The 27666-nt window shown below is 37.4% G+C and overlaps 1 protein-coding gene across 1 annotated transcript in view; it reads left to right on the forward strand.

The window, feature by feature from the left end:
• Nucleotides 1-654: 654 nt before the first annotated feature.
• The window catches only part of LOC104589262 (zinc finger CCCH domain-containing protein 55), a 30142-nt gene continuing 3130 nt past the window's right edge, over nucleotides 655-27666 (forward strand). The window contains exons 1-2 of the mRNA XM_010247520.3: nucleotides 655-1042; nucleotides 27069-27559. Of these exons, the coding sequence (XP_010245822.1) occupies nucleotides 27120-27559 (440 nt within the window). The 5' untranslated portion in view covers nucleotides 655-1042; nucleotides 27069-27119. The remainder of the gene's footprint in view (nucleotides 1043-27068; nucleotides 27560-27666) is intronic.

A 27666-nucleotide genomic window follows, 5' to 3' on the forward strand; every position in this document is an offset into this window, starting at 1 on the left:
ACAGGGTACGCGCGATTATTTGCTCACTATCTTACTAGCATACAAACTTTTAGCTCGCACAACCTAATGCTGACTTAAGCATTGGAGCGACTTTGCCAGGTTAGCCACCCCGGGTTCTCTAATCCTCTGTCTTGCAGCTTGGTCCAGCTCGCTACACAAATAAAGTTCAAGTCATCTTCCAACTAGGAGCTTCCAGATCGCGCATCATCTTCTTCCTTTCCCTACCTTTTCCTTCAAACCAAACATTGGCTTAATAAATCATAATTGAATGCATATTTGATCCTATGATCCGAATATTTATCTACACACACATACATCATACAAATGGATAATATACATTAATTACATAAACTTTATAATTAATAAATTCAATATTTTATATTTATGTAATTTTATTCTGTATGTATAAATTAAAAATGATTTAACATTTTATTTTTATTCATTTAAAAATAATGAAGAGGGCTTGGATTAAATTCAAATCCGACCCGATACCCCTAAATCCGACCTCTTTTGGTTCGAATTTGCTATTTGTTTCTATAAATCCGATGTAGTTTAATTCAATCGGATACGGATGTAATTGAATTCGATCCTTGTCCGACCCGCGATTACAGACCTATCTGCGCATAAATCCGGACCCATTGATTGGAGTTGGAGAGGAGGGACGGGAGCGAAAAGAATCATAATTCCAGTGATGATTGTTGTTCGTTGAGAATGAAAACGGAAAACCTAGAGGAAGGATAAAGACCGTTGATTGTGGGATTCATAATGGACGTGCTGTGAGAGCATAAATATTGTAGGGGATAAGGCACCAGATACTTTCTCCTCTTAAATATCTATGTCTTCGAAATCGCGACGCTGCCTCGCCAGGGTTTGAAATTCTCTCTGTCTTCTTTACACAAAGCCGAAGACTTCCTTTCTTCCAGTTCTCTCCTCCTGCTTCAATGAGCGACCTTGCAAGTTGTCTAAATCTCTTCAATCTCCATTTCAGTTCACCTTTAGGCTTTTTCACCTGATTTCTTGGATGGATTTTCTTTGGTCGTAGGTGAGTTTCGCCTATCTTACTCTGCTCTGCATTCTTCTTTGCCTTGCTTTTATTTCTTTTGCGTTATTTTCTTTTTTAAGCAGTATGGCTTGGCAGATCTCTAATTTGTTTTACGGTGTTTTGTTGTACTGGGCTCCTCTGGCTTTTGTATACTACGAGCTTAATTGTAATGATGTTGATCTTCGTAATTTTGGCAATTAGGGTTTTCTACGGGTGTGGCGTGTTTGTTGTTCTATTTGATTCGATTGTTTACTAAATACACCTTATTTTGTGGGTGTTACTGATATACCGCCTGAGAGAACGTCTAATTTCACTAGACGCTGTTTCCTTGTTATAATGCAGAAACCATAGCGGATTGGTGTGTTGGAAGTAGAATGAAAGAAATTGATGCTCGTGTTTACTAGAAAATTTTGACTTTTTTTTTTTTCCTTTTGGGGGGAATGCTTTGACATGTTTCCATGACTTTGTTTTTTCATGTGCAATAGCTTCCTTAGTTTTGTGTGTACTTAGTTTTTGCTTTGAAACTGTCTACACAGGTATGTGATAAACGCTTTAAATAACAATGCGGGCTCATTGTTGATGTGCACCTAAGCTCTTATTTGTCCCTAAACATAGCAGGATGGAGGGTCAAGATATGTGAAGATAATCCATAATAGTTGGAAAAGGATAGTTCTGTTGAATTGATATGAGTTAAGCTTATAGATGGAATTATAGGTTATAAAGGAAGAAAAATTATGCATGTTGTGAAATTAGTAATTACTTCGGTGGGTTAAAATTTTGTTTTTAATATGTTAGCTCTGTCTCAATATAACTATTGCTAATATGTGAAATTAGGATTGATGCTCATCATTTCTTGCTCTCTCTCTCTCTCTCTCTTGTCTATCCTTCTTCTTCTTTCCAGCTTCCAGTCTAGAAAATGTTTTCTATACATTATCAAGTTGTCCTGAGTGTCTTTTTGTCCTCATTATTTGTGAGGAGAAAAGTTCTGATCTTTAGAAAAATAAGCACATATATATATATATATATATATATATATATATATATATATTGATTCATGATTCTTTATTCTTCACTTTTGATGTGTTTGTTTCTTTGTATACAATTTAACTCTACCTCTGAAGACATTTCTAACCAAATTGCTGTTAGATATGGAGGAATTGTTCTTTCTATTATGAATTAGTTCGATGGTTCAGGGAAAACTAATGGAGTATAATTGTTTCTTGACTTTTTCAAGACTAGGGACTGTACATACATGGAAGTGGGGCCTTTCATTTCTCATCTCCAGCATGTTGATGGCACATTGGGTTTTTTTGGATGATCTCATAACTCATTTGCCCAAGTTAGGAAAAATAAAGCTGTTTTTGGGCTGTTTCAAACTAATTAAATCTTCATAAGAGTATTCATTATGGGGTGAGGAATTCAGTGCCACTCATGTCAGTTCTTGTTCTGCAATATTGGGTCGTTCGGTTGGGTCTTTTCTATGTTCCTATTTGTGCTTTCCATTGGGCAGTACCGAGTTTCTAAAAAATCATTGGGCTATTATTTACAAAGAGTTCAAAGGCATACCCCTAATTGGCATCTCTAGGGGGTGGCAGATCGTGGTTAGTTGTCAACCTAGAAGGCAACAATGGTTGGAATGTTGGGAAACATATCAGGATCCATGATTATGAGAGTTTAGCAAAAGTTCTAGTCCTGGCTGCAACCTGATGCACCCTCCTCCTTTGTTTGGGCTTGGGACTGGTGCTGTAAGACAAACTCACACTGGCAGAGTTGGGCTTCTCTAGTATCTGGTAAACTAAAATACAACTTTGAAGGGTGCTGCCTTGGTCATCTGGGAATGTCAAGGATTGGAAGTGTAGTAAGAGATCTTAGCTTCTCGGGTCTAATTGATTATGGCATTTCACTAACAGCTGATTTGCAAGCCTTAGTTCAGGGACTCAAATCGATGAGCATGAAAAGGATGAAGGATGTGGAAGTGGAGGGTGACTGCCAAACCATTACATTGTGGATTACAATCAATGAGGAGATTCAGACCATTGGTGAGACAGCTCAAATGCTTGGAACCAACTTGAACAGTTCATTCAAAAGGTTTCCTAGAGCTATAAGTGCTAACGTTTTCAGACTCTAGCTAGAGCAGGGGTGACTAAAGATCTGTTGGATTGGGGACGCCCAGGGCTGGGTTGTACCTTGGACTAGTTTTTATTTTTTGTATTTTAGAGCTCCTTGTCTGCGGAGCTTGCTATGTACTCCTTGGCCCTCTGTCCATTTTGGGCATTGTGGATTTTTTTTTAATGAAATCTGTTGTTACTTATCTAAAAAAGGCCTTTTCCTTTCTTTTGGTGGTTTGGCCATGCTCATTAAAATTTTCCAGAATGCATTCCAATTTATTTTTCCTCTCTCCGTAAGATGCCAACATTTATAGTGAGAAGTATGGAAAAAGGCAGGTTTTTTCTTTGTGTAGTAGAGGGGATAAGAAGATATTCTAACTTGTTAAATGGAAATGGATTTGCAAGCCTGCATTTTAGTGGTTTTGATCCTAGGAAGATGAGCCTCATGAATAAAGTTCTTCTTGGCAAGTGGTTGTGGAAAATTTTTCTAGAAAGGGAGGTGGCTTTATAGGAAAAGGGTTATCATAGCTAAATATGTAATGGTCTTTAAGGGTAGTTAATTATTCATAGGCATGATGTTTTAGAAAGGAATTATGAAAGGCTTTAAAGAATAGAAAAATCAACATGTGGATGATGTTGTTGAGTCAACAAAGATTCAGGTAGCACAGTGGGCTTTAACCAAAGAAGTCTTGAAAGGAACCCCTATGAATTCACCAAAGAGAGGATGGACTATTGTTGTTGGTTTTGCAGGTAGCAGGGTACAAATATTTTAATCATGGTCACCACTGTTGAAAGAAGATTTAAGTTAAATTTTGATGGTTGTGGTCTTGGAAATCCTGGACAATTGGGGACAGGTTGAGGTATTAGAGATGATCATGGGAGTTTTATCCTCAGCTTCTCACTTCTCAGGCCCAATTGGTGCGGATAATTCTCTAAGAGCCGAGATCACAGCCTTTCTGTCCCACACTGGCATCATCAATCAACTTATGTAATCTGGACGTGTAAAGCAACTGTCTGGTGGTAATATCATGGTTCTCTTCAAATGCTTTAGGCCATTGGGCATTAGGGCATCTGATCAGAGAGGCTAAGCAATTAATGCCAATATGGATTGCTTGTTTAGGCAGATCCCTAGAACTACTGATAGCCTTGCACAGATACTTTGGCTAGAGCTGGGACAGTAATAGAAGGCTTAGAGTGTGGCTATCCAGACCCAGGGTTATGGATTGAACTACTGCCTGATTTTATTTGTAATGTAAGAATGTGAGGAAAACTGTTGGCTGAATGTATATTGCTATTCTGGTCCTCATCTCCGTACTAGGGAATAGGGTTATCACTTTTCTTTCATTAATAAAACCAACTATTCACATAAAAAGGTTTTGAAGACCATACCCCACTAATGGAATTCAAATTGGGTGTGGGCCCAAAATCAGATTTTGAGAATACATTTGGAGTGTTGTTGGCAAGTTAAGTGATATTTGAAACTTGAAACATTTCAAATGCTTTAAGGTTATTGGAGGGCTAAGTTTCAGCTTATTGAGGAGTGGTATTATAGGCATTCATCTGAAAGTGAAGTAGTTGGAGACCTATGTGGACATTGTGGGTTGTTTTGTGGAGGCTTCAAATTCTTAGGGATGCCTCCTGCTGGAACCCAAAATTCATAACATGTTGGACCTGGTGATAGAAAAATATGAGAAAATATTAGCAAAATGGACGAGAAATTATATTCTGAAAGAAAGCATGTTCAAAATAATTAAAACTATCCCAGCCAGTATGTTAAAATATCTGTCAATATTTTGAATTCCGGCAGAGTTGAGAGATTGTATTGAGCAAAATAAAAAAAAAAAAAACTTTTTATGGAAGGGAGTTGGGGGGGGGGGAGAGAGAACAGACTTGTTGAGATGGAAATACATATGCAAGCCAAAGAATGAAGGCACCCTTGATATGTGTTTCCAAAGAAATATATGGCTCATGGGTAAGTGGCTTTGGAGAATTCCTTGCAAGCAATTGGATCTTTTGAGCAGCTGTTGTCTATAGGAAATATGGTGTTAACTCAAATGGGTGGGGCAATAACCTTAACTTGCACCAATTCTCACCAGTTAATCCTTGGAAAGGTATTTTGAAAATGTGCCCTCATTTATTTCATTTATCCATGTTTGGGTGGAAATGGTTTAATGATTATGTTTTGAATTAATGTTTGGTGGAGAAACTGACCCTTAACCTCAGCTTTTCCTCATATTTTCCAGCTTACCTACAAAGCCATTGCTTTTGGATTGTTTATTCCTGAGGTCCAGTGTCCATTTCTGGAACCTGTTCTTTAGAGGTCCTATATGAACTGAAAAAGTGTAGGCTACTTCTCTCATTGATCCCCTTAAGGAAGTGTACATATCCTATCTATGCTTGACAATGGAATATGTTCACATCCAGCTGATTTATTCATAATTAAATAGTTCCTTTTTTTTTCAAAAAATTTGTTATATACCGACCATGGTGCTCAACAATTACTATCTGAGCAGGTTTTTCCTTTGTACCCCCAAAGTTTCTTTGTTTGAGAAGCCACAAGGATACAGATTAACACTTATGACTGTCTTCAGAAGAATAGGAAGAAGAATTGGCACTTGAGTTCCTTTTATCTCCTCAGGCATGCATAATGTCCTTGAAGGATGTAGAAACTCCCTAACTCTTGCTGCATTGCATTGAGACAAGAAAGTTATTGCATTTATTTCTAGACCTGATAGGGTTGAAGTGGGTTGCTCCTGGCAGCAGAATGGAGCTGCTTAATTAGTGGAAATCCGTGCGTCTAGGTTCTCAGTGAAAGCTGTACTGGAAGACTATAGTGTATGCAGAACTATGTTGGGAGTATGTAAAGAGATGGATATTTAGATATTTTGAAGGCAAACATGCCCCCATTGAGCTCTATTTTCTCCACTTTTAGATCATGGCCACCAAAGAATTCAAATGCATTTCTTTGGGTCATTTACAGAGTAACCTTGGTGGAGATTCTCCAATTGTCAGTTCTATAATTCCTACTCTCCCTTGGACAGAGTGCTGGATTACTCCACTTTGATGGAAGTTCCCTTGGAAATCCTGGTTAGGAAGGAACAAGGGAGGTAATTGCACACCAAAATGGATCTTATTTCTAGTTCTTTAGTGGCTCCACTACAGATACTGATGCAGTAAAAGCCAAGGTGATGACCTATGTTATTGGAGCAAGGATTACAAATTGCAAAGAGGTAATCCTTCCTCACTTTATGTGGTTGACCATTCATCTAATGCAATAAGATGGGTAAAGAAAAGCATGTTCAGGTTTGTATAGATTGGGATGTTTCCTTAATATGGTCAGAGACAATACGATCTCTTATTTGACTCTCTTAAGGTGGGCCCAAGAGAACAAAATAGCATGCTAGATGGTTTCACTATGAGGGGTGTGGGAAGGGTATTTTTGAATAACTGTAGTTTCTTTTCCTTCGTGCCTAATTTTTGTTTGAAGACAGGGTTGCATCAATTCATATTTTTATTCTGTGGGCATTCTCAGATAAATCATTCTGTCTCTATATCAATGTTTATGTATTGTTTCCTTATTCAAAGAAATACTTCAGTTATCACTCTCCAGGACTATATAGGTTGTCAATTCTAGTCTTTTAGTCATATTTATTAATAAATTCTACTTTTTGCATGGTTCTTTGATGGTATAGAGCCTTTATTCCATAGGTATCTCATAAATAGGGTGGTTAGTGAATGTGTTTCCTCCAGAAACCTGAAATTTCCCTGATCTTGCTGGGCCAAATGGATCAGGCAGGTTGGGAACAGGAGCCAGTGGAAAATTTAGTGTGGGATCTTAAGTTATCCATATAAAAAGTTTACCATTACTGATTAAAAAAGTTTACCATTACTGATTAAAAAAAGTTTACCACAAGATCTTTCTCTTTGCTGCTTGTTAGAAGGATGATGGAGTTGTTTGAGGTTGGTTGTATTTGGGGTTCTATCTTTTGCTCATCTGTGCAGATGCTGGCAGTTTTCTTCATTGACTGTTGTCTTTGAACGTTGTTAAGAGGAGGTAAACTGTAGAATATTGACTTTTTTATATTTTTATACATCCTTATAATTACTAATTTTTGATTACTTATAAGATGAATTCCAATTGCAAAACTAGGGTTGTGGTTAGAGCAGATCTTATTTTGATAAAAGGGGGTACAACCCTTGTGAAAATGGCCTTTACCCAATGTCTGTCCCGGCTATCTGCTGTATCTTGGGAGGTGTAGATAGTTTACAGTCCTAACCTTTAGTCCATTCACTAGGGGTAGACTGTGTACACCCTAGCGAATGGACAAAAAATGATATTTTGAAAAAACAGGCACCCCTATGCGCCTATGTACATAGGGATTTATTTTGTCTTTTCACAAAGGGCATGCTCTGTTCATCAAAATTGGAATGTTCCCTAATCATCCCTCAACAATTAAATGGAACCAGAGTTATATCTTCTACTCGTGTTTTGGGAGGAGTAGATAGTTTACAGTCCTAACCTTTAGTCCATTCACTAGGGGTAGACTGTATACACACTAGCGATGAACAAAAAATGATATTTTGAAAAAATAGGCACCCTTACGTGCCTATATACATTAATAGGGATTTCTTTTGTCTTTTCACAAAGGGCATGTCCTGTTCATCAAAATTGGAATGTTCCCTTATCATCCCTGAACAATTAAATGGAACCAGAGTTATATCTTCTAATCTGGGACTGTCTGGAGTTGGGGGAGTTTTGGAGAGTTAGTGTGTGTGTGTGTGTCTGTCTCTAGGGTCTCCATTTGATGTATTCTTTATGATATTCCAAAGTGGAGATTTAGGGAGACACAGGTTGAGGAAGGCTGGTTTTGGAGATGGTAGGGAGGGTACTAGGTGTTACTGACATTGTATTTAGGAGTCTAGATCAGTAGAAGTCAGTTAGAACATCTTGTTCTGTTGAATATGCATTCAGCTTATGACCTGGCAGACCTCTTTGCGAAGACTGGTGTAGGTATTGGTGCTTTGTGTATATAGGCTTGCTCTTTTGTAGGTAGGGGCCTGCTAAGGAAAGTCTTGAGGTTTTAGATTCTTTCTCCTTTTCTTCATCTGACAGTACATTGTCAATTTTCTTCTGATATTTTTATGGTTTATATTTAATTTTTTACCAATAAAAGAGTTGAGTGTTGATCAATTTATTAGTTTTCAAGTTGGTCATATTACTCTTTATCTTTTAATATTTTTGAAAATTTATTTGACCATATTTAGAAATTTGGATACTGGTTGGTTGATGATATTAAACATGGAGCAACTGTGGTGGTTTTAAAGCCTTTGCCTTAAGTATCCTAACAAGCTCTGGCAAAAACTGAATGCAAGCTATGAGTTAGCATGGCTATTGAAATAGTATTTATTTTTTCCTTGACCATACTGCTTGAGTGGATGGAACTGAGGTAGATTTCAGAATGCTATTAGATGGGGGAGTAAACGGAATTTAAGGGTCCTCAGAAACTTGCTCAATGTCTAACCGAAGGAAAACTTCTTACCATTCTCCATGGATGACTTTTCAAGGAATTGGGCTGTGACAGCAGGATCATCTTCAAGAAAGAGGAGGGAGGCTTGTGTATGGTTAAGACCGAGCAGGGTATTTTAAAATTGAACTTTGATGGCAGCAGTGTTGGAAATCTTGGGCCTTCTGGCATGGGGGCGTGTACAGAAATGTAGAGGGTAATATGGTTGCAGTGTATTTGGGTCCAATTGGTAATGGGGACTTGATAAAGGCTGAAATTATGGTGGTTTTGTTTGGATGCAGAAGACTGGAAATGGGTGTTTCCAATCTAATTGTAGAGGGTGATTCAAAAGTGGTAATAAGCTGATTGATGAATGAGGAAAAAGCTCATATGGGCATACAAGAACCTGCTAAAAAAGTTTTAAGTGCTTGGCTAGGAACATACAAACTATGATCCAAATGGGTTGGTAGGATGGCAAATGGTAAGCAAGGGGTAAATAGAAACCAGGTTTTCTGGGCTGTATTGCAAAATGTTTATTGGGGGATAGCTGACACTATGCTCCATTGGGTTATCTTCAGATTTGTTTTTTTTTTTTTGTAAATTACAATTAGTGAAATGTTACTGTTACTGATCAAAAAAGGAAAAAAAAACTGAAGGAAAACTCTTTCGTCCATTCCAATTCAGAGTTTAAGGGAACTTAATCTTATCAGGGATGAGTTGGCTAGATTGGGCCTTTAGTATAGAAAGCTCTATGCCTACTTAGTTAATTATTAATAATAGGAATGGAGCTGCATATTGTTTCCCAACGTCATTTTATACTCTCCCTTTTGCACCTTTTGCTATTTTCCATTAGTACAATTTATTTTCATAAGAAAAGTAGGAAAAGATAGAGAAATTGCAGGATAATCATTATAATTTAGTATTTTATGTAGTTCTGAAGTATCATTGTAATTTCTGTACTTTTAATTATGTGAAAGTGGATTATAATATTCAATTTGTTATTTATAATTATTAAAGATCAGCTATTTTCTTATGGAATTTTTTTGGCATGTATGGTTGTGGCATATGTTATACTCAGACATATAACAATTAACAAATGAATGGTGTGCTGTGTGCAAGTTATTTTCTAATGCTATGCTCGTATTTTATTATAATTTATCATTTTAATGCCATTTTTTAAGACAGTTATTGTGCTTTTATGCATGTGCCTAGAGCTGAGTCTAGTTTGGACATTTTGATTAGAGACCTTTTTGTGCTTTAATCCATGCATGAGTATAATTACTCAAATTCCTGATGCCAAGTATATTTTATTGCAGTATTTTCCATGAATACATGCTTGAAGGGTTTAACAAGTCCCTCCAAAGTGATTGGTCATATTTCATGGATTAAGGGCGAAAGCATGAAATAGGGATGTAAAGAGGTCTCTTTGATTTGATTTGATGTTTGGTGTAAAATAATGTTCTACCAACCAAAGATGTTGATCAAAGAAATTTGGGTGTTGTATCCCCCACATGGGGCTTTTAATGGTCAAGCCCATTGATTGGCCAAGATGCGTTTAGGTGCACCCCCTCCCCATGTTGGGGTCACAGAGGTAGCTTCTCCTGGAATCGTTGAATGCCCCCCACCCCAAGGTGGTGAACTCCTAACACCAACAACAAGCTTGTCAATGGTAAAGCTAGTTCAAGATGGCAGTGTTAACTTTCACTTCCAAGTAGATTGATTCAAGAATGAGCGATTGGGGTTGGCCTTGGTTATGAGTTCACCATTGCAATAGCAGCTCGCATCCTCATCCCTAGCCCAATAGAGTTTATCCCCCCCAAAGCAAGTCATTGTGGCACTGGTGGGATGCCACTTCACGGCACCAGACAACAGTGGAGTAATCCATGGATGTTTGCCATTGGTAGTTGTGGAGGGAAGCCCTAAAGTGGATATGGTCTTATAGGTATCTTGTTGGAGGAGGAGGTGCAGCTGCAAAATCAAGCTCCTCTCCTTGGGCAGATGAAAGGATCCCAACCAAACATCTCTATTTGGGTTTTAGAGAGCATCAAAGACAAGCAGTTGTTTGGGGCTTTCCTTTGATGAGCACGAACTGGAGGTCATGGCCCTTTTTGATGCTATAGAGCAATGTAGTAGCAACTTGTGAGATAGAGCTTTGAATGCTGTTAAGAAGAAAGGTCCACATAAGGCAAGGGAAACAAATCACCTCAAATGGACACTTAATGAAGGCAACACTCCTATGAGCAAAGGAGGGCCAAGGGGTGACAAAGTTATCTTTGATTGTGAACCATGAATTTTAAGATTGTATCATGGAATGTGTTGGGCTTGGGAGCCCTAGAAAAGAGAGCTACATCAAAGGGATCATTAATTATATGGAAGCCTAGCATCATTCTATTACAGGAGACAAAAAAAGAGGAGTGGAATGATCTATGGATGAAGTTTGGTCGCTTCGAGGGTGTATATTGATCCAATTGCCTTAAGTAGGGGCATCAAGAGATATTTTATTCTTAGGACAGTGACTTGTTTTTCATGTGTCACCTTTGGCAGATTGTCTATTTCTATGTTGCTAGAGAATTGGTGGGATGATGTGCCGTGGGTTTTGACAAGCATATATGGCCCAATCGATGATAGTGTTAGAGATGAATTTTGGCTTGAATTGGATGGTTTTCCTCCTCGATGGAATGCTCCACGGTGTCTAGATGGTGACTTTAATGCTGCTAGATTCATCGATGAATGAAAGGGGTGCACTGGATTGTTGGTTTAGATGATTCAATTTGGTGAATTTGTGGATTGATGGAAATTATTGGATCTTCCTTTCCAGGGTGTGTGTTTCACATGGAGCAGTTTAAGATTGGATCCTTTGCTCTCTAGAACTGATAGATTTCTCATTGATTGAAGTTGGGAAGATTCCTTTTGGGAAGCTATTCAACAAGCTCTTCCTCGCCTTGCCTTGGATCACAAGCCAATCGTTTTACAAGTTGGTTCATTCTACAGGCAGCCCAACCCATTCTGTTTTGAACTCATGTTCTTTTGAAATCCCTTATTTCCTAGAGAAAGTGAGGCATAGTGTATTGAAGTTTCTTTTACAAGATCTCCTTGCTTTGTCTTTTGGAGTAAGATGAGATTCCTTGAGAAAAAAATTAAGTCTTGGAGTGTCGAGGAGTTGGGCCCCAATTCAGGTGAGGAGGAATAGAAATGGTGGAGAAAATCAAAACCTTGGATCACAAGGAAGAGTTAACAACCCTAATAGATGCCAAGAAAGTGAAGAGAACCTTATTGAGAAAAGAGTTTAGTTGATTGGCAAGAATGGAGGAGATTGCATGGTGATAGGGATACAAGGCTCTTTGGTGCAATGTCGAAGACAAGAATACACCCTTTCTTCATAAGACTGCAAATGCTAGTTCCTGGCGCAATACAATTTCTTAGATAAGCATCAATGGCCAGACCTTTGAGGATAATATGGAGGTAGCCAAAGCAATTGCTAATAATTATAAAAATGTTCCATGACTGCTTCATACTAAACCCAGTAGGTGTTTCCTTTGAGCATATTCCTTTGTTGGAGATAGACAGCTTGGAAGCCCCTTATGAAGAATTAAAAGTGGTTCAAGCCCTTGATGAACTGAATGGGGACAAAACCCTTGGGCCCAATGGTTTCCCTTTGGCATTTTACAGAGAGTGTTGGGACATTCTAAGTGATGATTTCATGAAGTCCAGATTTGCTGACTGCAGCACATGGCTGGCCACATTCTTCCAGGCGCACATTGGGAAATCTTTCGTACTTTATATCGCCGATATTCCTGATGTACAGATGGGTAAATGTTGCCAGCAGTGTCTCGTGGTGAGAAGATCCGTACTCGATTTCATGGTAGTTATGTGAGATTTTCATGTAAGAGCCACCTTAGCCCCTAAAGCAAAATCAGACATTCATTTCCTTTATTCTGAAAGTTTAAGATGCATTGATATCAAGTATTACAGGCCGATCAATTTGGTAGGCAATATCTATAAATTGATTTGCTAGGAAGTTGGCTGTGGAGGTTTGATGCTGAACCTGACAACCTTTGGAGGAAAGTAATAGCAGAAAAATATGGGATGGATGACACTGGATGGGGAGAAGTGGTCCACCCCTGCTGACCTATGGGTGTAGTTTATGGAAAGGAATCTACAGAGCTTCAAACCTGTTCAGAAGGGGAATCAGTTTTACAGTAGGGGATGGGAGAAGGATCAGGTTCTGGTTGGATACCTGGACTGGGGAGAATTCTCTTAAGGAGTTGTTTCCCACCCTGTTTAATTTGGAAGAAGATAAAGAGGCAATGGTCGCTGATACTTTTGTGATGAGGGACAATGCTATCTGCTGGGTTCCATCCTTTAGAAGGGATTTTAATGGCTGGGAGATTCAACCGGTAGGAAATCTCCTAGCATTGCTTCAATCTCAAGTGTTGAATTTGCGATCTGAGGATTCTTTAGTGTGAAAATGGAACAGAAATGGTGAGTTTTCATTAAAATCCTTTTACAGCTCCATAGTAGGAGGATTTGAAGCCCTCTTCCCTAGCTGGGCCATTTGGGGGACATTGGCACCCTCAAAAGTCAATTTTTTCAGTATGGGTGGCAGCTTTAGAGAAGTGCCTTTCCAAAGAGATGCCAGTGAAGAAAGGTTACAACTGTAGTGACCTGAGTTGCAACTTTTGTGGTGTGAATACAGAACCAGTCAACCATCTGTTTTTACATTGCAAATTTGTCTCAGAGATCTGGAACTACTTCTTAAGCAGTTCGAAGTTAAGTTGGTGTATGCTTGCCTCAGTTAAAGCTTGCCTGGAGGCTTGGCGTATTCAAGGGATGACTAAGAAAGGAAAGATTTGTTGGTCCTCCATTTGTTTGGCAATTATGTGGGCGGTATGGACAGAAAGGAATAGCAGGGTTTTTGATCTCAGATCCTCCACTGAAGCTGAGATCATCAATGTGGCTTAGGTTTTATTAGAAATTGGTTGTCCATACATACCGACTTTAAAGAGGACACTTCTGATTCTACTTTTTTGAGGATGAACCTTTTTTGAGGTCCTTCTGGCTTGTTTTGTACAGCTTCTCATTGTACAAAGGACCTTTTACATTAATACAATTATACTTTACCTTGGTCTACCATTGGGTGCCAACTACAGATCCACCATGTCAATATGGGATCCCATAATTGAGAGAATGAGAAAGAAACCAGCTGGCTAGAATAGAGGCTACCTATTGAACTTTGAAAGGAGGTAAGGTGGACTCAACTCATTAGAGAAACTGAGAAGAGACCCTCTTTGGGAAAGTAAAGATGAGGAAAAGAAATTTCATCTTGTTTCTTGGGAGGAGGTTTGGAAGCAGAAAGTTAATGGTGGTTTGGGCATCTGTCCCCTCGATCTAGTGAATAAAGCTCTTTTAGACAAATGGCCATAGTGCTTTGGAAGTGAGAAGAATGAGGAGGGAGTTAATTAGATGCAAGTATGGAACAACATGCCTTGGGTGGGAAGCTGACCGACCCCATAAAGCTTATGGGTCAAGCATATGGGAAGGAATAGCAAAAAACAGAGATCTTTTCTTCAGCTACAATTCTTTTAAACTGGGAAATGGTGGCAACATCGTTTTCGGGAAGGATGCATGGTGTGCTCATAGAGCCCTCTCTTCACTTTGTAAAATGGGAAAAAGTGTGCAGACCAAAGGAGAGGGGTGGGTTGGGTTTTAGAAGGGTGAGGGTGTACAATAGGGTCTTGACTGGAAAGTGGCTATGGAGATTTGGTTTAGGGAGGGAAGAAATTCATTATGGAGGAGAGTGGTAGCCAGAAAATATGGGGTGGTTAGGTTTGGGTTGGAGTCAGAGGAGGTGAGATCATCCTATGGGATGAGTGTTTCAAAAGGGGTTCTGAAGTTCAATCAGGAATTCAGAAGTTTAACACTTTCCTCTGTAGGGGAGGGAGCAAGAATTAGGTTTTGGGAGGATGATTGGTCTGGGGTAGGCAAGCTGAGTGGGCTATGTCCAAAGGCTGTACAGGCTGGGTGAGACTGGAGATACTATTAGTCACTGTTGTGAAGGAAGGGGGGAACAGATGGTTTAATATCCGAAGTTCAGAAGACCTTTTCTGGATAGAGAGGTTGATGAATGCATTGCTTTGCTGGATAAACTAGAAAGGTGAAAATTTCAGATCAGTCAAGGGATGAATTATGGTGGAAAGAATGTTCAAATGGGAAAATTTCTGTGAAATCCTCCTGCCTTACTATTTGTAGGAACCATTCAAGTTCAGATCAAGTTGGAGGTGTATGGGAAAACCCAGTTCCTCCCAGGGTTGAAGCCTTTGCATGGTAATGGTTAGTGGCAATGGATAGCGTTTTGACTGTGGACCACCTGAAATCGAGAGGACTTAAGCTTGGGAAAGTGTTGGGGTTTCAAATGTGATTGGAAAATCTTATATGATAAGACTAGTTTTTTGTTGTTTTCTTGTATGTGGTGATACCTTATCTCCTGCTAGGCTCTTTGTCTTTTTTTTTTTTTTTTTCTATTAATGAAATTTTATTTTACCACAATTTGTCAAAAAAAATTTATTTTACCATAAAGACCCCTCTCTTTTGAGTACCCTAGGTTGTATGCTTTGGTTCAAGACAAAGACGCTAAGATTAATGACTGCTTTGAAATCCTAGCTAATAATATCATTTGTGTCCCTCAGCTGAGAAGGAATGTGGATGTTCGGGACATCTCCAACCTGGTGTCTTTGAAATCCTGGCTATTTTTTTTTTTAATTTTAATTTTATTTTTATTTCATTGTTGTGGTTATGGTTGTTCTTGCTAGTTCTTATAAGAGTATTTATGTCTTCCTTGGTAGTCTAGACAGTTGTACCACAATTTTCTTTTCTTAATAATAAAATCTCTTTCATCTTACAACTGATAATTGAAAGGACCTTTACAAGTTTGTTTTTTCGTGTTGGATACTTTATTTTTTATTGTAAATTCCATGTTTGAAACATTGTCTAGTATGTAACTGTTGAAACCTTGAACATGTCAGGAGTACATGCATGTCAAAACAGATCTTGATATTGCAGCTGATAGGATTCTTCTTATTGGAGTATGTAGATTGTGAAGTGTATGAGGAATGTGGTTATTTTAGGAAGAAAATTTTTATTGAGGGACTTTGATGTAATATCAGTCCAATTGTTTTTCTTCATAATTTTGGATAAATCTATTATTTATATAAAGAGTCTCTCTTTAGATTGTGAAGTGTTTGAGGAATGTGGTTAATATAGGAAGAGATTTTTTATTGAGGAATGTGGTTAATATAGGAAGAGATTTTTTATTGAGGAATGTAGAGATTTCTTCCCCAAAAATCAGAGATGGTTTTCAATGGTTCTTGGAGATTCTTGAAGCAAATTTTGACATCTAGAAAAGAGTTGTAGAGATTTCTTCCCAAAAATCGAGAAAAATCAGAGATGATGAGTTGCTTTGACTGGTCTTTTATGTTGATTCTCATGTGGCACTCAAGACTTTTTAGGCTTCCTACAAATTCTAGATCCGGATTGAGTGATCACCTCTTATGCCTCTCTTTGTACTCTAGTGTTATTTGGAAAATATTGTTGTATCTGGTCAAGCTTGTCCCTATTATTTGTTGTGTGATGGTAGGAACACTGTTTTTTTTTTCCTAAAGATTATTGAGATTGATGGAGGCATCTATTAGAGGTTCTAAGTAAAATTCTGATTCCTACCTTGTTTTGAGTGAGATACTAGGAAGAGTTTGAGTATCTGGTTGCGGCAAGTTTCTATTGGCTTCATGTGGTAAGGTGGAACTTTTAGATTAACCATAAAAGATAGAGAGAGTGGTTCTTTAGTTGTTAGTACACTTTTTTTTATTTGGTTTAAAATCCTTAGCAATGCATATTGCATTATAGGCGTTTTGCTATATTGTAGATGTGTTTCCAGCATCAAGATTCATTCTGCCCTGTACATTCTTGATGAAATACTTAAATGACTACAACTTATTTTTGATTATTGTGTGTCATTAGGTTATTTGATATGTTAAAGTCTTTTGTAGACTGATCATATTATCATATCAGTTGGTCTGCTGCTACCAATGTTATATTGCTTTTTTCAAGGCAAGCTAGAACCATCTAGCTTGAGTGGGAGTATTGGAGTATTCAAATGGTAAAGTGTATGAGTCATGGGGTTATTTTAGAAATAAAATTTGTATCTAGGGACTTTAATGTAATATCAGCCTCATTACTCTTTTAAGTTTGGATAATACTAATTTCAATATTAAGAATCTCTCTTGATGGGGTTTTTTCTGTCTTGTGGTTGGTTGTTTGGATTTTTAGGGGCAGGGTTGGTTTTATGGAGGTGTTTTGTTTTTCTTTTTCCAGATGACCACTGGTCACCTTTCTTTGTAGTCTTCTCCTTTTTATTTTAATAAAGTCTTTTCTTTTTATTGCCAAAAGAATATAAAAAAGTCTCTCATTATAGAGAGATATAGGTTTGTGATATTATTAGACCTAGTGTTTTTTCCTTTTCTATCTTCCTTTTCTCTTATCTCTCTTCTCTCACCTTATTCATGACTAGTCTTCTCTTTGTTGTGACTGATACTTGACTATACACTTTAAATATTGGACTAGTATATTAATAAAATACTTAGTACTTGATAATTCAACATGTTTAGTTACTAATTGTTTAATGTTATTGCATTAAAATAGGCTTTTATTTCAATTTCTTTTCTCCACCGGTTATTTCAATATTTATATTAAAATATACTTTGAATATATGCTGGTGTAGTTTCTTTTGGGGTGCTCCAGGAGTGGTAGAAAGTGTTCTTGAAGTTGGGTTTATCTTTATCAGAAGTTGTAAACTATGGAGATCTCCAAAGATACTCAAATTCCTTCCAATGTTCTTCTTGATGTCTCTAGTGGGATGATAACCACTATGAAACTTGATGGAACTAACTTCCTAGAGTGGTTCTAATCAGCGAAGCTTACTATTAGAGGAAGAGGTTAGTTGGGATTTCTCAGTGGCAAGGAGATCAAACTGAAGCCTGAAGATCCAAAATTTGCCAAGTGGGAGCAAGACAATTCATTGGTAATGTCATGGCTAGTATGCTTAATGCAGCCACATATAGCTAGGAGCTACATGTTTCTTTTGACTGCCAAAGATATTTGGGATAGGGTGATGACAACCACCCATTCCCAGTCCAGAAACATTGCTAGAGTTTATCTACTCTGAAGAGAGGCTTTTAATATGTGTCAGAGGGAGAGGACAATGGCTACGTATTTCTCCTCTTTACAATCACTTTGGGAAGAAATTGTCCATTTGGAAGCCATGGAATGGAAGGATCATTAAGATGGTGAGCAATATAGGAAATATGTTGAGAAGAATGGAGTGTTTGATTTCCTGATTGGGTTAAATACAAAGTTTAACTTCACCAAGCAACACATCCTTAGCGCTGATATTGTTTCCCTTGCTGTTACGTATTCCTTGGTGCACGATGAGGAGAGCAAGAGGTTGTTATGATGCAGACCACTAATGTTGAACAAACTGCCTTTTATCTTCTAAACTTAGGCAAAGTACATGCAAGCATGTTGCAAATAAGAAGATTGATGAGGTGATGTGTGAATATTGCAAAAAGCCCAAACACACCAAGGACAAATGCTGGAAGTTGAGCCTGCATTTGAGACTTGAAAGGTTTAAAACAGGGAAGAAGGGTAATGCTCATTTGGCCACTATTGGTGGTGATAGTTAGCCTCTTAGTATGTAGCCTCTATTTGTTCTAGCAATCCTTTTGGTGCTTTTGCTAAAATAGGAGGTATTGCACTTGCTTGTCATCCTTCTACTAGCTCCCAGTTTGTTGAATGCACATATTACTGGTATGTGTTTCTATTTTATTTCATATAAGCTAACTCCAAGAAAAGGTAAGATTATTGTAGCTGATGGATCTTAGGCTCGAATTTTGGGTTTGGGTGAAGTTAAGCTTACCCATAATCTTTCCTTGAGCTTTGTTCTTCATGGCCCTCAATTGTACACAAATCTTTTATCGGCTCCCTTGCAAAACCCTATAATTTTATTGTAACCATTTCCCCCTTTCATAGTGTTTTGTAGGACTTGAACACGGGGAGGACGATTGGAAGTGGACATGAAGGATGGAGCCTATCTTTTTGATCAGGCTTCCAAGCAAGGATTACTATGCCAGATTGATTCTTGTCAAAGTGAAAAATTGAGTTTTTTGAAATTGTGGCATTGCCATCTTGTACATGTTTCCTTTGGTTCTATAAAATTTTTGTTTCTTGGTTTGTGTCAAATTTGAGTCCTCAATATGAAATTTGTTATCTATCAAAACAATGTAGAACCACATATTTTTGTCAGTAATAAAAGAAGTAATTCTACTTTCCATTTGATACATTTTGATGTATGGCCTCCATATTCCATTCCTTGCATGGGTGGATACAAGTACTTTGTTCTTTTCATTGATGACTATTCTCGGTATACTTGGTTATACCTAATGAAGAGCAAGGATGAAGTTCCTTAAATTGTTCAAAGCTTTTTTTGTATGGTAGAAATACAAATTGAAAAGTGAATCAAAATAATATGATCTAACAATGTTAAGAAATACTTTGAATCTATAGCCTTATTTTAAGGGAGTAATTCATCAGAGTTTATGTATTTATACTCCCCAATGGAACATAATTATTGAGAGAAAAAATTGACATGTGGCTGAAGTTACTAGAGGCTTATTGTTCTAGATGCATGTTCCAACTTGTTTCTAGGGAGATGTAGTTGAAATGACCGTGTACCTTATTAGCAGATTTCTTTTGAGGACTCCTCATTTTCAATCTCCTCATCAGCTCCTTTTCCAGATGATTCAATCTTCTGTCTTCTTCTCAAGGTCTTTGATAGGAATGGCAACGGGGCAGGGCAGGGACAGGTAACCACTCCCCATCCCTGTCCTCGCTAGTGGGGACAAGGTTATCCCCATCCTTGCGGGGATCCCCACTCTACGTGATTTTTTTATGATGTCAATCATTTTATTTTTGTTTCTAATTTCATTTAAAAATTAAAAATAAAAATAGTTAAAATTTACAATCCTATTAAAAGAGATCCAAATATTATCATCGTCATCCATGCCTTATCCCAACTCTATGGGGTCGGATACATGAATCCTGTTTCGCTTATCTGTTCTATTTAACGCCATATCTACTGCTAAAACATTGGTGCTTAAATCATTTCTTACTACTTCTACCCATGTACTTTTTGGTTTGCCCTGAGCTCTTCTCGCCCCTTCAGTGTGTAACAAATCACTTCTTTTAACTGGCGTAGCTGGTGGTCTTCTATGCACATGCTCAAACCATCTTAGTATACTTTCTCTTATTTTATTAGCCCTTTGGAGCTACTCCTATGCTCCTATGGATAACTTCATTCCTAATCCCATCCTTTCTAGTTTTTCACTCATCCATCATAGAATTTGCATTTCTACCACATTCATTTTTTGGACATGTTGTTTCTTGGCTGCCCAACACTTTGCTTAAATATATTCAAACATATTCAACTATATTTTTAAAATATTAATATACGTACATACATCCCACCAATTGATGGTGGCTCAGTTGGTAGGATCTCTGGCTCATTGGAGTAGAGACTTGGGATCAAATCCCATTACCACCAGGGTTGGGAGGGGGATGGGCCACCTCCGATGTGTAACCTCATGAAGCAAAAAGAAAAGTACATACATCCCCTCAGTGTGGGGAGTGCTCTCCCTGTCCCTACCAATGAAGATGAATATTTTCCCATCCCCGTTCCCATGGGGGAATCATCTCCATCCCCTCCCCATTCGGGGTGGGTCCTCGTGTGGATTGGAGAAATGGGGAAAATTTCTATCCCTAATGAAAACTCTTTGTCTAAGCTTGCTTTGTTCATGGTACGAGTCTTTCATGGCTTAAGTTTGATGCTAAGTCTGTCCTATGTGTTTTTCTCGGTTTTTCTTTTGTTTAGAAGGGCTGCAAATGTTTTTTGACCCTCATTTTGGTAGGAGGTATGTTTCTAAGAATGTCACCTTTCTCGAGCCAACATTTTTTTTAGTCATCTTGTCCTTCTCTTTAGGGGGAGTGGGTTAGTAATGGTCGAACTCCTTTTTGTTTACTTGTTTTAGCACCTACTATACTTTTTGTCCATCTTCTTCTCCTGCTTGTAGTGGCAATGTTCCTTCACCTCCTCCTCCACTTTGTTCTATGTACGAGCCTTAGTCTTGGCAGCAATGCTTCATTAGACAAGAGGAGAGGGTTTCTCTTGAGATTGAATGTCCACCACAATTTGATAACTTGAACTCACCTTTTTTGATTTTGAGCCTCCTGATATTGAACCTGATGTCTTGAATTCTAACATTGATGTTCTTATTTGCTATCTATAATGGTAAAAGAAATTGTGCCAACTATACCATTACTAATTATGTTTCATATAATGCATTTTCACCATCTTACTATGCCTACATCTTTGCCTTTTCTTCTATGTTCATCCCTCATACTGTAATAGAGGCAAGTCAGTCATATCAGTGGAAGGATGCTATTGACCAAGAGATGGAGGCCCTCATAAAAAGGTAGATGTGGGAAAATTGTTCCCCTAAGGATAAAGTTCCTATGGGTTGTAAGTGGGTGTACACTATTAAATACAGGGTTGATGGTTCAATTGAGAGCTAGAAGGCTCTGTTAGTGGCAAAAAGTTATACCTAAACCTATGGTATTGATTATCAGATCTTTCTAGCTGTTACTAAGATGAACTTGATTCGAGTGAATATGTCACTTGCTGTACATTTCTCATGGTTCTTGTATCAAATGGATGTGAATAATGCCTTTTCTCAATGGTGACCTTCAAGAAGAGGTTTACATGAACCCATCTCCTCGTGTGAACTTCTCTAACAATAAAGGAAAAGTATGTTGTTTGAAAAAATTTCTCTATGGCCTCCAGCAATCTCCTAGAATTTGGTTTGATTGATTCAAAAAATTCATATTGAAGATTGGGTTCACACAATCTTAGGCTGATCATACTTTATTTATAAGGAGAGTTGATGACCATGTGACTGTTAATAGTATATATTGATGATATTGTAGTAATTGGAGAAGATGCTTTTGGAATTACTTAGTTGAAGTCCCTGCTTCTGAATTTGAGATTAAGGATCTAGGAAACCTTAGATATTTTTTTTTGGGGTTGAAGTTACAAGATCAAAGAAGGATTTTTATATCATAGAGAAAGTATGTCCTTGACTTGCTTTAAGAAGTAGGCAAATTGGGGTGCTTCAACTGATTTTTCAGTGGTTGATGCGTGGGTGGGTGAAGGGACTGAGGCGGTTTTGAAGCTTCAATCAGATTTCATTGCTTGCGAATTGGAGGAAGGTGCTTCAGGTAGCTTTTGTAGAAGTTGTGGGGTGATTGGGCAAAGATCTGGGTGGGAATAGGAAAGAGGATGGAAAGGGTTTGCATTCAAAAGGAGATAAAAGTAACAGTAAGATTTTGGTGAAGCCAAAAAAGATGAGTTCAAAAAATGGGCAGTTGGTTCATGTGATGAAGGTTTTTCATGATTGAAGGAGGGTATCTGTGGTGCTGACCTTTGTAATTAATTTAAAAGAGTTTATAAGAGAGAGGTAACATTAAAGGTAAAGTGGAGGTGCTTGATCATCCTCGTTCTAACCGATTTCTTGACTTTTGTTGGAAGGAGTCGGAAGATGGTCTTGAATATCAAATCGACAGTCTTGGTCTGTCTTTTGAACATGAGGTAGGGGAAGAAGGCTTTGAAGCTATGGAGCGACTGAGAACAGTGTTCAGGTCCTTGGGGTTAGGAAGGATGGTTCAAATTCTTTTGACGACACTGAAGAAAGGGACGACTTGGATTCAAATTGCTCGCTTCAAAGGAGGGAGGTGAAAATTGACAAAACTCGTGTTGTTCAGGGTAGGTTAGACTTGGAAGAGGTGGTGAATAAGGAGGTGGAGGTGAGTAAAACCTTGGGGTTATGTTTCCTAGGGGGTGAGGTTTTTAGAGAAGTTGAAGAAAATGGAGGACAATTTTTGAGGAAGAAAGGTTTGGTTATAGGAGGGGGAGGCAGCGGTTTTTGATGGCTTCTTTTTTTGTTTTCTTTTTAGATTGAGGGTTGAGGTGTAATAGGGGGTGTTTGTGGGTTTTGTTGTTTGAAGGTTGTTATTGAGGGTGTATTTTTTCCTTTTCTGTGGGGTGATTTCTTATCACCTCTGTTGTATTTCTTCTCTCTTTCTAATGTTTTTATTTTTTATTTTTTTTTTATTTCTTGTAATCATTTATCTTTATTTTTCTGTATTTGGTAATCCTTTGGATGTTATTGCTGTTCCATTAGTAAGTGCAAGGAGGGAACTGTTGAATAATTAGCCTGCCGATTCAAGTGTGATCTTTAAAGATTTGTGATTTTATCTGAAAATAAATGGCTAAGGCGTGAAATGTGCTTTGGTAATTCCACTTTCTTTTTATCTTGTCTGTATAGGGTTCAATATTTCATTTGGTTATTTGAACATAATTAAGTTTTTCACTGTTCTTTTAATAAAAAAATACAAAGGATAAAAAGAACTGAATAGTTTGCTACTTTTCTTGATAAACGACCAGACTGCATTCTGGTATTATGCTAATCGCTACTTGTTCTTTGTTACAAAGAGAATAAACTGCTTTGCTTTGAACCGTTTGAAATGCTGGCCTCCCTAGGTTTTGGGAGTTCTTATCTTTTGTTTATAAATGCTTTTTCCTTCTTGAAATTTTAGCCCTATTTCAGAATTCCACACATTTTGATAGATGTTGAAATTAGATAAGAAATCTTGACTTTGATGTTGGACATCAATCTGATCCCTCTCAAAACCAATCGATGCTCTATTTGTTACATGTCATGTCTATTCTTCATTTTTGTTTTCGTGTATTTACTGGACATTTTCTTTAGCATTGGATGTTGATTGGGCACTGCTTGAGATTCTTCCACCTAATTGATGGAACCAGTTCCTAACAAGAAAGATCAATGAAAACCAGGCAATTTGAAATAAATTTCAAAGACCAGTAAAGGAAAAACATTAGGATACAAGGGAAATGTGGCAGTCAGTTTGATCAATGTCCAATGCTGATAAGATTGATCATAGCTGAAAGGCCTGGTATGTATTTGAAAAATTGAAAAATAATAAAGGGTAAGATAGACATATCAAACAATGGGGTACATTCTAGTATATTTCCTAGAACTTGGGGGGTAGTTTAACTATTTTACCCTATTGTGAGAATCAAGCTGCTATGAACGTAACACATAATCCTGTCCAACATGATCACACAAAACATATTGACTAGGGAGTTCCCAAACTGAAGCTCAATAGTAATCTATGCAATCTGGGCATGATAGATATCTATGTTCAGTTTAAGGGGAAGTGTTGAGAATATGTTTTCTTTGTAAGGGCTTATTTGTCTATTTACATTTTTGTATTTGGGTGCCTATCCAAGGGCATATATGTAAATTTTGTATTAAATATAAATGCAACTTTGTGGGAGTGAACAATAACTCACCCATTCATTCCAATGTCTTTCTCATCCTTCTCTTCTTCTTCCTCTCATTCTTCTTCTCCTCTCTTCATCTTCTTTCACTTTACTGAGTTTCACAACTATATAAAAATTAGGGTAAAAGACTTAAGCATACCCTAAGTTTTCATAAATTGACTTAAACGCATCCTTAGTTTTCCAAATAGACTTAAATATACCTTGTGACTCTTTTACCCTTAATTTTCTTTTAAATTTTTGAAACATACCCTATGTTTTTCAAATTCATGTAGGTGGTAGGGATAACAGGCTCCCACCCCCTCTCTCTCCTCTCATGTGGGTGGTGGTTGGAGTTTACTGCAAAATTGTAAACTCCAGATCTCAATCTTAATGCTTTAAAGCTCTACTAAACTAATTTTTCAATCTTAACAAACTGTTTATGTAATTATGGTTTAACTCTTGTGTGAATTGCAAAGCTTTGTTTTACCATTTTTGCCTTGCATTTTTGGGTGAGATCAAGTCATCGGTGTATTGCAGCTCTGAACTAGTTCCCTTGAGTCTTGACCCTATCAATAACATGCTTCTGGAGGGAGAGAGAGAGAGATGCACCAAGAGGGAAAGCGAGTTCCACCCTCCACCATACTATGGTGGCTAGCAGATTAGTTTTTACAAGATGGATCTTTGAAAGATTTAAACTTCAACTATGCCCTAAATGCGAAGGACACAAACATGTTCAAACCAGTTATGTACTTTATTACTTGGATCATGATTCAGTTACATGAAAACAGGCCATTAACTCCAACATCACTAGAGGTTGAAAGAAATGGTGGAAAGGTCTTTACCAAATAGGAAACCAAGGCTTCCTGAATCATGGTTATTCTGCATTCATTTTGGGAAAGAGGATGTATAATGGTGGGTTAGCTTTTGATTCCCTTACACATCCTAACTAATCCAATGTGGTATCTCTAATTGATTGGACCAATATAAAACAGAGGGAGGAGCAATCGTTATGAGCTAAAATTTTCCCAGTTAGGTTTCATATGTTAAATGGAATAGATAGGGCAAACTAGGATTTTATGAATTTTAAATCAATTCATATGTGACAGTTCAATGATGGAGGGCATGTTTAAGTCCAATGGGGTCATCCCACAAGTTACACATAAGTCTATGTGAAAAACTCAGGGTATGTTCAAGTCTTTTACCCCAAAAGTTAAATTTAAAGTATACTTGTTAGAGCCTTTCAATCTTACTTTTTTCAAGCTGACCCTGATAGATCCTTGTCTCGTAGTGTATTACCTATTTAAGGTTCCAAAAATCTAATGAATTGTACTGAACTATTCATATGTGCCAAATTTTAAGGTTAGTTTAAAAGCATTTCACCAAGGCTTTCAGTGACCAGACATGCACTTGTTCAATATTGGTATGATTGGCTTATGTGCACTAATTGAACAGAAGTATAGGGAAATATTTTTTTATTGTGTTTGACCATTACTATTTCTTGTCATATGTAGTTATTCCTAATGATCATCAATTTTAGGTGAATTAGAAAAATAGTTGTCATGGGATGGGGTTGGGTAGTGAAAACTAGCCTAACAACAAGCAATTTGTTCTGTATATACATTCTATTTTATTATGATTAATAAAGTTTATCTTCTACCAATCAAACAAGGTGAACTAGAATGAAAATGCTTGTAGCCTCTGTGGTTCCTATCTCTCCTCAAATTGCCTCACTTCCCTTCCTTTTGCTATTGTAATTTTGTAGTTCTTTTTGTCATAATGATTCATTATAGTTTAGTATCTGGAGAAATTCATTATAAATTATCCAGTTCCTTATGTTAGTTTCTTCCCAAGGTCTTCAGCCAGTCAATCTTGGTTTTCATTTTAATGTGGTTTATAACTTTTGAATAATCTAAAAGAGCTTCACTCTACTTATGAGGTGCTCTTACAGATACAAGGAATTATATTATTTGGTTGGGTAAATTGCCACTATTTATTTTTTCTTGATAATATAGACGTAAGGTCTATGGTGACACATCAGGGCCACTGGTTGCATGGGGCATAATCCCGATGATTGTTCACTCTATTTGGGGGAAAATAAAATGAAACAAAAAGTGTGGACATGGTCCATCATGAAAAATAGCATAGAAATAGTGTTTATATTAGAAAATGTATATAATTTATATGATTGTCACATAAAAGACAACTCAAAGATGTGAAAAATGCTTTACTCAAGATTTATGTCATTACTTATTTGCATATTCTTTTTATACATGCCATTGGCCAATATTAAAAGATAAAAAATCTGTTGCTTGGATTTCAATAGAATGTTATGAAGAAGTGGAGTAAAACCAGGTTGAAGTATAGTGATAAAGTGACTTCAAATCTTTAGATGCCATTTAACAAATTAAAGAAAATTAGAAAAAGTGAAATTTCGATATTTAGCTCTCAATCTTTAGATGAAAGCCTGCTTCTCAGTTACTGTTTGAGGACCATTAGTATAAGAGGCTTTCATATGTTAGGCATGAGCCTCTAAAGTTTATCATCAAGCCCCTCACACACCTTCGATGACACCGATTTGGATGTTGGTCTTTATTTTAGTTTCTTAATTCAAATTAAAGAAAAATTTTGTGAATTGTCAATATCTTCCACTACAGTTATGGGGTATCATATCCATTTTAGATGGTATTTACTTCACACATTGGTACATGCCATGTCCTAATTGTGGAGACCCAGCCTTGTACATTTGGCTTTGTGTTTCTTCAGGAATTTCCACACCGACAAGCACAGAGATGCAACAGAATGAATAAACAGAAGAGTGATTTTTTAATTTTTTTTTGAATTAAAGAAGGAAAAAAAAAAGGTTCTATGGGTACGGGATTAAACTCACATCCATTTTATTTTTCTTGCAGATCTGTTGAGAGAAGGATATTATTTTGGACAGTATTTGAGAAAGGAATGCCATGACAGAAAGTGTCAGGAAACGCAATTCCAAGTGGGATCTGAAAGCAGAAACCGATCAATCAACTGAAATCAGACAAGATAATGTTTGGTCTAGTAAAGGAGGTGATTCAATTATTGATAAAGAATTAAAACCAGGGTGGGGTTCTACAAAGGATGCTGACAATCATGATCCAAAATGGTCTAATGTTGAAGACAGAAATTCCTCGAAACCTAAAGACATTTCTGCATGGTCAACTTGGGAACCCTTATCTGGGAACAGAGGTTCAGAGAAGGATGATATGAATAGACTCAATGGAGAAGATACTAGTGAGATTCCACAAACCATGACGGGGTGGGGTGGGGATCCAACTTACAGCTCAAATATGTCACCTGGTCTTGATGCTTGGAGACAACAAAATCGCAGCCACTCCCCCAAAAGTGGTCGGAGCAGGGCACACAGGTCTGTGTATCTAAGATCTTGGAATGTAGACTTAATTTGAACTCCACTCCTACATATTATCCAGTTTTTAGATCTCAAAATTACTTTTCGTTATCTGTTTTCTTTTT

This window comes from Nelumbo nucifera, chromosome 5 (genome assembly GCF_055504915.1).
Source record: "Nelumbo nucifera cultivar China Antique chromosome 5, China Antique-T2T, whole genome shotgun sequence".
NCBI lineage: Eukaryota > Viridiplantae > Streptophyta > Magnoliopsida > Proteales > Nelumbonaceae > Nelumbo > Nelumbo nucifera.